The sequence below is a fragment of the Saccostrea cucullata genome, unplaced genomic scaffold (assembly GCF_032062105.1).
Source record: "Saccostrea cucullata isolate Sc308-1 unplaced genomic scaffold, CSIRO_AGI_Scuc_v1 ctg195, whole genome shotgun sequence".
NCBI lineage: Eukaryota > Metazoa > Mollusca > Bivalvia > Ostreida > Ostreidae > Saccostrea > Saccostrea cuccullata.
In genome coordinates, this window is record NW_026927071.1 from 128,075 (window position 1) to 141,230 (window position 13,156).

A 13,156-nucleotide genomic window follows, 5' to 3' on the forward strand; every position below is an offset into this window, starting at 1 on the left:
CATGTATTAATTCTCTCATCACATTTAACACTTCAAAATGTACATGAATGTATTTTGTTTTCTCTTTCAAAATAAATGAATCATAATCTTTTTTGTGATAAATTCCAAATTTTAATTTGTATGTTAAGGTCAGTGATCTATGCCTGTTATATTTTACAGACTGTTTCGTTGTTGGAACAGAGACTAACAATGACAGAGAACAAGTTACGGGAATGTATAGACAATCAGCAAAGACTGACACTACAGGTTCGCCCGCTGGACTGATCTGGTCCTCACTCCGTTAGATATTTAACTGTATGTAAGGAATATTTCTGAGAGGCATTAACGAGATGAACAATTCTGACAGAGTAGGTTTATAAACCAGTGCTCAGTGACAGTCCATAATTCATTTGATTTTCCTAGTGCAGCTTCATGAGGAAACATGCCGTGCAGCTAAACAAAAAAGAACAAACTGCAATGATAAAGACAGTCGTGGTCTGCTGAATAATCTTGCTTAAAAATTTAAAACATTTTATTGTTTGAATTAATTTGTGTAGAATAAGGATTTTATGAGCCATTTGCTGCAGTATGACTTCTTTGCCTATTGCAAGAATGTTTTAAAGTTAATTATTTTAAAGAAATTATTTCCGATCAGTAATAAAAAAAATCTTCAGCTAGGAAAGAGAAGAAATATTCTGTTCAAAGAGGTGACAATGAAAATCTCTTGAGTTAATTCAAAAGTTGGTTGTAAAGGAAGACTCAGAATGTATCTTGCATTGTATTCATTTTAGAAGGAATCCGTCCATGTGTGAATCTCTGTCATTTATCAAGAATAGTTTTTTAAGACAAATAGTCTTACATTTTAGCTTTGTTTTTATTACAATATATCTCATTTCTTTTTCATATATATTACTATTCAATATTGATATTATTATCTAATATTCAATATTGATGTGATTCTCTTATGAATTCATGTTATAATTTTCAATGTTACCAATTCAGTTACTTTGGATACTTTGTATTTGGGTTAGTCTTATTTCTGATGATCAGTTTACTCCAGTGAGCTTGTACTTCATTCAGTTATTTCTCCAGTTATGCACTGTGTTAAAATCTCAAAAATGAAGTAAAAAATATGATATTATAGATATAAAACAAGTGGTTCGTCCCTTTTGTTCACTTATCTGGAACATAATTTAATTTTGGATATACCGCGTCATTTGATTGGATTGAAAATTAATCTAAATTGTATAATCTGGGTTGCCTAGGTCACGATGACTTATGTCAAAAACGTATCAATCCGCTTGATGTTACGTTTAAAATATGAACAATTTGAAGACGTTTTAATGGGAGAAATTGTTTTGTTTTCTATACTTAATGATAGAAAATTAAATTATAAGGAATGAATTAAATAGCAACCCAGTTTATACTGGTATAACCTGGATTGGAACACTTGACGCTTCACGGTTTATAAAGCGTAAACTGCCCCAACCCAGGTTATACAGTATAACGGGTTGCTATTTTACTCATTCCTAAATTATAGACGGCATTAAAAAATTTCGTCAGTGAATTAATAAAGGTCTCTTATTTTCCTATGAATTCTTTATAATTTAAATGATTTTTTTTCCTTTATATTTTCTGAAAGTATAAAAAAAAAATGACAAAGATTTGTTTTGAATAAATACATCTACACATCACTTTTAAACATACATATATTATTTTGTTTTAATATTCTTTTGATAATTAACTTGTTGTAAAATTGAATTTAATGTTTTTATTGTTTCAATTTTTTTTTTTATTGAAGAGAATTCATGTCCAGGATATTCTTTTCAAACTTTTCATACTTCAGAAAACTTCAGTACTACCTGTACATAACAGATACATTTTACAATCCTTTATGCAAACTGCTGTTTTAACAACTTGCTTCATTTTAAAATGTGGAACTGTGCCTATGTCTAAAAACATGTGAACACATTTTTAAAATTTTCACTTACTGAATAAGGAACATTTAACAGGTTACACAAATATATGAATTGAGAGAATTGCAGAGTTCTTCATTTCAGAAGTAGAGGATAGTGTATTGAGAAGTAATTGATAGTGTATATCTGACAGAGAAGTTTATCTGTGTTTGAATGAAAGAATGAATTGTTGTCTTACTAGTGCACATATTGTGATATTGGACAAAAACTAGAAAGAAGGTTCTTATGTAGTAATGCTGATATTTATTATTTTGTAAATAAACAGAAAAGTGTTGTTTGTTGTTAAATCTTAGTTTGTAATGAATCCCTTTATTATGACTGATCCCATTAATTCCAGAAATTCACACAAACCTTGAATCAAATAACACCTTATTCTTCTCACTTTATTCTTGATTTGATGGGAACAAAAGTGAAACGGAATATCTACTGCAATCACACAGTTTGATTTTTCATTTCCTTTATCAAACAATCACCTCAACAAATGGAGCTGATTTTAATGATTTATTTTCTCCACAAAATGTTTATTAGGTATAATGTCCAAATCTGTTTTAGTTGCTGATAGACAATGTTTTTTCTGTATACATTTTTTCTACATGGCCAGTGATTTAGTACCTCTATTTCAACTCTCTCAATGCTTCATAAGTATGTAATTGAGTGCAAGAAGAATTGCTGACAAAAATGTAACAGTTTCCCTGAAGAGTCATCATTGTTTGATTGATATGGAGCTCCTGACATTTAGCTTTAGATATTAGAAGATGGATTAGAAAAGTGGCTACTGGTGTAATGAGTAAAGGTTGGGAGAAGGATGAGAAAGGGATTTGTGAATTATTGTAAATTTTCTTTTTTTTCTTTGAATTCTAATTTCTAGCTAAATATAATCTGACAAATGAATCCAAAATATCAGTGGGAAGTATTTAAAAAAAATAATTAAAATACTAACGACATAAGAGTAGAATAGAAATATCTCAACAAAAAAATAACCAAAAAAGTTTTTGACGCACAGTTTGAGTTATTTATTTTGCCATTCATTATGTAGCAGTAAATTTCTTTGGACTTTTCAAGACTTGTAAGATAGAAAGAAAAAAAAATACCCTGCATATACAATTTGTAATTTATTCATTGTATTTTATTTACAAAAGTTCCAACAAAAATACATGTAGAAATCGAACTGTTGAACAGTATTAACGGCTGAGTTTCGGAGAATGGCAGTTTTAGACTATGTAGTTCTATATCAATAACTATAACATTCTACTTCTAATAAATTCAGCTAGGAACACAACAAATTCTCTAAGTACTAGTAATCTAAACGTCATAAATGTGTTGTAGAAAAAAGAATACAGAACCGATTATGAAGATTTAATATTAAGACACACGTATAACATGCGCAAGTACATTCATACGTAATTTCAACGAAAATCTACTATAAATTCTTGGTCTGAAATTTGAAATTTACGCAGTGAAATGCCAATAACGTGTAATGTGAAATCTTCATAACAATTGATGTAATCAACCTGAGTCGGAGATATTATTCTGATTCAACTCTCGAAATTTTAAATTTGCCTTTAAAAATATACATAGAAAATTGTTTCCGTAAAAATTCCAGAAATTGTAATATGTGAAATTTCCAACTTTAAAAAACGTAAAATATATATTCAAATAATTGCTATGTTTCTTGAACATTTACCGGTATTTAAATAAATACAAATTGATATACCATGCAAAAAAGTTCAAGAAATATACTCTCAAGAGCGGACAAATTGATTTAAATATACTAGTATACATGCATAGTGTCTAAACTGACCTTCAAGGATAAAACCACGATTAATGTTTACTATTAAAAATCATGAGCGTTTTGTATATATTAAGGTAAAGTTCTGTACATGTTAATTTTAACTCTTGAAAGGATGATCTTTCTCTTGAATTTAAATGCGGATAGGAATACCTGTCACCCCAACATTCTCAGTTGCACTCCCAGACGTGGAGAAAGAGGAGGCAAACGGACGAGATGTAAAGCGGGATGGCCTACGCTTCATCATATCCATAACACTTTTATACCTTGTCGGATCTACAATTTCGTTCTTTTGATTGTGTACTATATGTCTGTTTCCGGCGGTGTGAACATGGAATGAACTCGTGGGCAGGGACACTTCCTTAAACTGAAACGATCTGCTGTTAAACTTGCGGTCTGATGATTCTCCAAGTCCACTGTTCGCCCCAACTTGAGTTTCGACTCTCCTGATGGTGGAAATAGATGAGTCAATAGGTATAGACACAGAGCCTGATTTCATAGCTTTCCTACGGTTGATTATGTCCATCACTTTCTTGTAGGTGTCTTCATTGACATTTTCGTGTCTTTGGGTGTGGACTATATGCCGACCTCCATTACTGTGTACATGGAAGTGCCCTGTAGGCAATGACACTTCAGCACCGTTAACTGTATGCTCACCGTGAGCATGACCATGGTCAGACTGAACCTTTGCACCACCAATATTAATCACTTTCCCGCTAACAGTTCCAAAAAGAGGCTGACCTTCTACGTACGTAGTATGTGTCACATGTCCGAAATTTGAATGATCATGCCCATCTTGTACTCCGATATTATTTAGAGACATAGATCCAGTAAGACGGGACGATGCCCCATTACTCTCAGCAGTATTGTTGGTCTGGCTTCCAAATCCAATGCTGACAGAGCCATCTCCTCCTGTATTAAACACTCTCCTCCGCATGCTAGGCATGTTCACAGTTCTCGTAAATGTGCTTTCTCGAACGACCGGTGACGAATGACGAACGTTGATACCATTGTTTGTTTGACCTCCGACGTTAATGGTGACAGAACCACTCTGCCCTGTGTTAAACATTCTCGTCTTATTTCCTGGAATGTCAACGGTCCTAGTGAAAGTTTTTTTAACAACTGCTGATGGCTGACGAAAGTTTACATATACCCTCTCCATTTCTTTGGAGCCACCGGGTTGGTTTCTGTATATTTTAATGTAACCACCGCCTGGATTTTCAACTTGTTTAACTTCATCCTTAAGATACTGGTAGGCTGAAGACCCGTCTGCTTCTCTTATTTTACTGGTAATTGCTAAAAATATTTTAGATGGTTTCTTTTTCATTGTAGCACTATTTACTGTTACTACTTGAGGCTCATTTATAAAAGCCTGTGGTTCTCTGTTTAATTGGTACCTCGATGCAGTAGAACCCATTTGCTGTTCTATTCTCCCAGCAATATCTATGGCTCCATCAGGAATACCTATATCAGTTCCTTTTGATTTTGTAGAATATGACCAAGATTTCACTTCGTAAGGTTCCTTGACATAATTACCCACTGCAATGCCCTGAACTTGTTGATTTTCTTTTGCAAGCTTGCCCTTTCCTTTAAGGGATAAATCCACAAACCCTCCCGAGCCAGTTATTGTAGAGGAACCTTGCCGAGAAGATACCGTCTGAATAGAATTACCTCGAAATACTCCGGAAGTTTTGTAATCGGCATTTACGGTAGGTTTCTGCCAAGAAAAATCGGTTTGAACGGGTACTCCACTGCTACTTTTTACAATTGTACTTCCACTTGGTTGACTAGCTTCTACCACTTTGCTTTTAAGGGACATATCTACATAACCCCCAGCCGAATTATCAACATATGTAGCTGATGAATCAACAGGAATACCCTGACTCCTCAGGGATGTTTTGAATTCCTGATTTGTTGAAGGACTCTGCCAAGATACATCTGTTTGAACAGGGACTCCAACGCTACTTTCTTTAACGGTGTTTCCTCTTGGTTGTTGGACTTCCATTACATTGTTATTAAAGGACATATCTGTATATCCACCAGGCGAAACACTGTTATCTATATATGTAGCTGATGAATCAACAGGGACACCTTGATTTGTCTGGGATGTGTAGAGATCCGGATTTGTTGAAGGACTCTGCCAAGATACATCTGTTTGAACAGGGACTCCAACGCTACTTTCTTCAACGGTGTTTCCTCTTGGTTGTTGGACTTCCATTACATTGTTATTAAAGGACATATCTGTATATCCACCAGGCGAAACACTATCTACATATGTGGTTGATGAGTCAACAGGAACACCTTGATTTGCCTGGGATGTATATAGTTCCTGATTTGTGGAAGGATTCTGCCAGGTCACATCTGTTGGACCTTGATTACCACCGTTATTTTCCATAAAAAAGTTTTCAACTTGTTTACTTGTTTCTACTACCTTGCCATTAAGAGACAGATCGGTATAGCCACCGGAAGAAGCAGGGATATTATTATCAGCTGTTGAGCCGACTGTTTGTTCAAGGTTTTGGGAAAGTGTATCAATGACAATTGGGTTAACATTACCTCCGAGGCTTTCTGAAATTGTTGATTCAGCTGTTGAAGGGACCCCCTGAACTGTTCCACTATCTTGGTAGTTGTTCAAATTTAAACCTTGTGGTTCTTGTTTTGGTACATACTGATCTGCATTTTGAGTGTTACTTTCTACTATACTTCCTCCTGGTACAGAAGGTTCCACAAAGTTAGAGGTTAAAGGTTCAGAAGGGAGAGACGTTAAAACAGAGGTACTTTCCAATCCAGGGGTTTGTTCAGATTTAATGAATGTAGAATACGGAGAGGCTGGAATGTAATTAACTTGTTCACTATGAATTGTTTCAACAGGACCATAATATGAATCAACGGAAAGTCCTACACTTCCTGCTGAAGAATCAGAGGTTACACCTGTGTCATAACTGTTATCGGGTTGTACAGGAATACCTTGAGTCTTCTCAGAAAACGTGGAGCTGGTATCCAACGTAGAATCTTTCCAAGACGTAGCAGGAATGTTTTGAACTGTCTTGGGGATATTATCACTAGTTTTCATAAAAGGATCTGTACCTTGGTTGCTACGTTCGACTGCTTTTCCTTTGATCGATAGATCCACAAATCCACCAGAAGATTTAGAGTTATCCACATAACTAGATGCTGAGTCAACGATTGGCTCTTGGTTTTTGGAAGTTTTTTCAGATATGAGGATGTTGACATTGCCTCCAGTGCTATCAGATACTGGAGATACTGCAACTGATGATGAAAATACCGATGTCATACCAGTGTCGATGGTATTACTTGAATGGCTGGAAGTATCTTTACCATTTTCAAAACCAGTGCCTCTTCCGCTACTCATTAATCCTCCAATACCACCATCAGAGGAACCCGTAATAATCCCCGCATCATAATAATTTTCTAGTTGCTTTACGATGTTTTGGCTATTTTCAGAATTTTTAGGATTGGTAATTATAGATGAGGAAGGATTCTGCCAAGAGGAATCGGGTCGAATCGGAATGCCAGTACTTTCTTTCTTAAACCTGTCTCTTGTATCAAGCGAGATTAATTGAGATGTTGAACTGCTTATGCTCCCTGGAACATTATTATATGAATTGTCAATGCTATCCTTCCTATGATCATTCATTATCGTTTCGGCCATTTTCATGCCCGATTCTACCTGTTCTACGTCCTTTGAATCTTTGCCTGAGTTGTAGGAATTACTACGGTCTTCATCATCGGAATCAGAATATGTTCCGTCCCCAGATTTACCACCTTTATCCCAACATTTGCTGCAGTCTTGTTCATCTCCTGAGTCACTGTCCGTATCATCTCCCCGAGAATCACTTCCACCCCTATCATCTGAATTGGAACTTCCACCTTTACGTACACATTTATTGCAATTTCTTTTCTCTCCCGAGTTTGAGCTCGTTCTGTCTGCGGAATAACTAGCATCTCTGATCGAGGAATCGGATTTTGTTAAATCATCAGTTGTTTCCCGCTTACCTCCACATTTATTGCAGTCTTTTCTCTCCTCATCTGAATTTGAATCAGCATTGCCTCCATCATCTGAATCTGAACGAGTTTTACCACCAGTGCCCCGACATTTGCTGCAGTCTTGTCCATCTTCTGAATTACTGTCGGCATTATCTCCCCCAGAATCACTTCCATCCCTATTATCTGAGATGGAATCTGCCTCTCTCTCGGAACTTCCACCTTCACCACCACATTTATTGCAATCTCTTTTATCTCCTGAGCTTGAACTTATTCTGTGTCCGGAATGACTATCGCCTTCATCAGAGGAATCAGATTCTGTTACATCATCAGTTGTTTTCAGTTCACCTCCACATCTTTTGCAGCCTTTTCTATCACCCGAGTCATTTCTTTCCCCAGTTGAATCTGAATTACTTCTCTCTCCAGTTTTATCACCTTCACGTTCACATTTGCTGCAGTCTTGTTCATCCCCTGAGTCACTGTTTGTATTGTCTCCTCCCGAATCTTTTCCACCCCTATCATCTGAATTGGAATCTGCCTCTCCCTCAGAACCTCCTCCTTCACCACCACATTTATTGCAGCTTTTTCTTTCACCAGAATCATTTCTTCCCCCATCTGAATCTGAATTATCATTGCCTTTATTATTTGAATCACTGCTCGCTTCATTTGCCGAATCGTCTTTACCACCACATTTATTGCAGCTTTTTCTTTCACCCGAATCATTTCTTCCCCCATCTGAATCTGAATTATCATTGCCTCTGTCATTTGAATCACTGCTCGCTTCATCTGCCGAATCGTCTTTGCCACCACACTTATTACACTGTTGTCCATCTCCTGAGTCACTACCCGTTCCCACTCCCTCGTCCAAACCGGAATCGCTTACACCCCCTTGTGTAGAAGTCAATGATGAATAATCGTAGGTCTCATCGCCAGTAATCCCAAGCGTTCCTTCAGAAGTGCCTACGTCGCCCTCTGTGTAGTCTCCTCCATAATCTGACTGCTGAGCATCCATAGTTTGATCATAATTGTTATAATAAATATCATCACCATTTTCATTTCCATCGCCTTGATCATAAGCCGTGGTTGGGTAATCATCTGATAACATTTGACTGGGGTCTGTATATTGCTCGCCTCCAGCATTTTCAAATGTGTCGTCTGAAGTTTCTGTGTCGCTCTGTATGATGTCCCCTGTATAATCTAAGTTTTGGTAAAAGGCGTCCGTAGTTTGATCGTAAATTTCATCCTGACCAACGGTATCCTGATAGTTGTCTGTTTCTTGGCTTGTCTCATCACCGTCTCCTATATCACGTTTTCTAATACTATGAATATGCAGACTACGACTGTTTTCAAACTTTTGTGATTCCAATTCCCCATGAAATTCCGATCGACCACCATTGACTGCAAAAGTATAGATTTGTTTTAATTACTCATCTCATCAAGATTATTCACAACTGTAATGTTCGCATTTGCTATGAGAAACAGCAAATCGATTTACTGAACAGTTACTTTTTTCTTCTAGGGGGGAGACATTGATACATTATGTACTACTACTTATTAGGCAATTATTTACACACCTAATTATCTACCGATTTCCGATATTTCCCGGTCATGACAGTATAAGGAGCACAGGGGGTGTGACCTGTCGGTAGGGGTTGCTCACTCCAGTAAGGCACCTGATCCCACCTCTGATGTTTACAAGGTTCATTTTTGCTTTGTTTCTAGACTTTTGAGCTTGTCCTTGAATTCTGTTCGTTATCTTTTAGTTTATATGAATATTTTGAATATACTTACAGGCAGTAACGAGACAGAGAATAACAGCGGCCTTAAAAGGCTCCATCAGGAAAAATAAATCTAAAATTAAAACAAACGATTTGTATAATTGAATGAAAAACTAGTAAAAAATTTTGTACTGCACAGTAGATATTGGAAACTAGCATTTACCTTTATGAGTGATCTAGAAAAAAAATCTCAGTCAAAGAAAGTCTCTTGGTTTTTGCCACTATCACTAAAACGTATTATAGACCAATTTCCAGTTCCAGTCTTAAACAGAATTATGCATTGGACTTTGGAAACTCGAATAAACAATTACATTTATCAAATTTCATAAAATATTTAAAATATTTTAAAATTAAAAACCTTTACCCAAATCGTCAATATAAGTAGCTAACTCATATCTTTTCATCTCTATGAGAACTGCAGAAAAATTCACTTTTTTTAATAATAAAAAGTCCCCTATTAGACACTAACGAACACGCTAATGTTCAAAATATCGAGATTTCTTATTTATTTTGAACAGTGGTTGTGTACAGGTAAGCCCATCATCCATCACCGTTTCGCAGCAGTGATGGTCATTTTTTCCTAATCTATCTATTAGTAAAATGATTCTTAAATTATCGAAACATTTTTAAAAAATATTTTTTCAAGAAAAGAAGAATAATCTACATTTGATAATAAACTGCAACACAATTACTAATAATTTTTCTATACAAATATACGCATTATATATTTATGATTGTTTATTTAAAAAATACGGTCTTAAGGGACTCCGACCCTCAGCCAGGAAGGACAACTCTTTAATTTATAATTTAATTCAAAAAGTCTTTAAATTTATCTTGAAAATTAAATATTTTCATGCAACAATTTTCATTATATGCCTCTCAATGTGCTTCAAGGTTCTTTGCAACGTTCCATAAGTCACTTCTAATTTCATATCATGTTAATAAACATTGGTATCTAAAAATGCTTTTTCGGGATAAAAATTTCTACTTTTAATTAGACCTTTCTGAGAAGTTTAAAGAACCTTGAAGCACATTGAGAGGCATATAATGAAAATTGTTGCATTAAAATATTTAATTTTCAAGCTTCATTTAAAGAATTTTTGAATTAAATTATAAATTAAAGAGTTGTCCTTCCTGGCTGAGGGTCGAAGTCCCTTAAATAATTTTGTTTTCTTTTTAGATTTCACGATGAACTATATAAATTTTTAAAATAAAAGAAAAATCAATGTTTTAAAAATAAATACTTATCAAAATCATTTTCGTATATTTAGCCTATTCAAAGTATTAATGTAAAAAAAAAAATCAACAACATATGATATTAATATAACAGCACAGAAATGCGCCATCAGTCAATGTATATTGAATTAATTAATATTTCATAGGAAATATTCAATTTAAAAATAATTGTATAAAATACCGTGAATGGTGCCTTCAAACCGAGACTGTAATCCTATAAGTGGGTGTAGGAGAGATACAATGCTTTCACGGGCATTTCACAATCAGCATTAAATAAGCCCTTCATAGATCACTAACTTAAGATACATCATTGTAATATATTGCTTATTAAAATGCATACTCTATTTAAAGTATACTGCCAAAGAAATATTTTTTACTGAAAAAAATGTATTATTGTGAGATGAATGCATGACAGTCAATATAGAAGAATAATTAAAAGAAAGTTTAATTTTGTAAAACAAATGCCTAATTAAAAAAATGCTCACTTGTAACTGAATTATTTATTCATCTTATCTTCGAAAACAAGAAAAATGTCACTTGTGGTTACATTATAACATAAATTAAGATTATATAAGAAATGTGTTGATTTAATTGGAGCTATTCAATCTGCATTTTCATGAGTTTTTAAGTGCACGAATTAAGGAAACAGCTAATTTATAAAAGATAATATGACATCTATAAAAACACTGTCTTTTTCGATTTCTACATTTAAAAGAGATTGTTTTTACTTAGTTTATCGAATAAGTTCAATTCTATCATACTTAAAATTGAAAAGTAAAATGTATTGTTCATGTATAGTTGAAAAATAGCTGAGATACTTAAGTATGTTCTTTCAAAACGAAAGAAAAAATAACTAGGAGGGTTTGATGCCCAAATTGTATAGTGATGGTTATAAATTTTAAATTTCTGTGAATATGATGGCAGAGAAATTCTTCATATGAATATAATAATACCTTGGTGTGCGATGCAAGCCTCCTCTAAAACATCGATGACTCAGAAGTTTCAAACGGTTCCAACTAAATGCACGTCATGATGATAATTTTTTGTATATTGAATATATTTCACCGCACAATATATTAGCTATATTCCTTCTATGTGATATAAAGTGAAAACACAGTTAAGAAAGGGATTCTAATTTGATAGTCTTAGTTTGTAATAATCATCATTAATTAAACGGGCTTATTCACAAAAGGTTTGACCGTTACGAACATTGCGTAACACCTATACAATGATAATCACTTTTAAATATTGAGAGTGATTGACAATTATTCAATTTTATTAATTATACTGTCACGCATTAAGTTCGTTCAGTTAAAGTTTAGTAACAGATAAAAATCATAATTTCGTTCGTTTCAGTTCTATGGTCGATACAATGACCTTGTCAACAAATACAATTTATTCATAGAGTCAAATGCCGACTGAAGTTTTTCATACTAATTGATAGACCATTATTTATACACTGAATTGACGACGGATTTTTCCGTTTTCCCCAATCATGACAAAGACCACACGGCGGGTATGACCGGTCGGCATGGGATGCTCACTCCTCCATGAAACCTGATCCAACCTTGAAGATTTGGAGGTCCGTGTTTGCTCTCCTTCTATTATGAATTGTTTTATGGACTTTTGAGTTCAAAAGTTCATAAAACAATACTAGTATACAAAATAGGAGCAGAGCTAACATGGACCTCCAAAACATCAGAAGTTGGTCAGGTGTCATGGTGGAGTGAGCATCCCCTGCCGACCGGTCACACCTGGCATGTGCCCTAAGTAATGATAAGAAAATAACGGAAAATCAGTTGTCAATTCAGTGTGAAAATAATGGTAAATGGACTATTAATTACAGCTGTAGTATGAAAAACGTAAGTCACCATTTGACTCAATGATAAATTGTATTTGCTGACAAGGTCATTGCATCAACCAAAGGACTTAAGAAATGATGACTTTAAATGAGACTTCTGATATTCTTGTTTCATCAATTTTTTTGTCAATAATTTACATTGTTTTAGAAATTGTACATATGTAGAGCATGCTCTTGCTGAGAGATATAAACTTCGAATTCAAATAATGAAGGTATATCGCTGCATAAGTAAGGAAAGATGACAATTGAAAAGGTAAAGTCATCAAGTAAAATATCCAAACATGAAACAGATATCGAAAAAATAAGGTGTAGCGAAATAGGAAATCGACACGGAATCCAAAGCCAAAATTTATTGATAAATATTGTTTCCCAAAGTAAAGTGTTCTTGTAAAGCACATGAACAATAGAATGATGATCATTTTTAAATTTTTCAAATCGTAATCTGACACAACTGCTTATATTTAGATAGTTTTAAATTTACAATAGACTTTAGACAATAATGGTAAACTAACAATTTAAGTTCTTCTCTTAT

General features: G+C 34.4%; 2 protein-coding genes across 2 annotated transcripts in view; one reads left to right on the forward strand and one right to left on the reverse strand.

Annotated features, from left to right (window-relative positions):
• The window catches only part of LOC134273392 (uncharacterized), a 28,658-nt gene extending 26,429 nt beyond the window's left edge, over window positions 1-2,229 (forward strand). Inside the window, exon 19 of the mRNA XM_062755593.1 lies at window positions 160-2,229. Coding sequence (XP_062611577.1) covers window positions 160-264 — 105 coding nt within the window. The 3' untranslated portion in view covers window positions 265-2,229. The remainder of the gene's footprint in view (window positions 1-159) is intronic.
• An 825-nt stretch (window positions 2,230-3,054) lies between these two features.
• On the reverse strand, window positions 3,055-11,036 carry LOC134273384 (uncharacterized). The gene is made up of 3 exons (XM_062755583.1): window positions 10,945-11,036; window positions 9,541-9,600; window positions 3,055-9,147 (listed from the first exon to the last, which is right to left on the reverse strand). Exons 2-3 carry the CDS (start codon window positions 9,584-9,586, stop codon window positions 3,878-3,880), a joined length of 5,316 nt encoding a protein of 1,771 aa, XP_062611567.1. The 5' UTR covers window positions 9,587-9,600; window positions 10,945-11,036; the 3' UTR covers window positions 3,055-3,877.
• Between the last annotated feature and the right edge of the window lie 2,120 nt (window positions 11,037-13,156).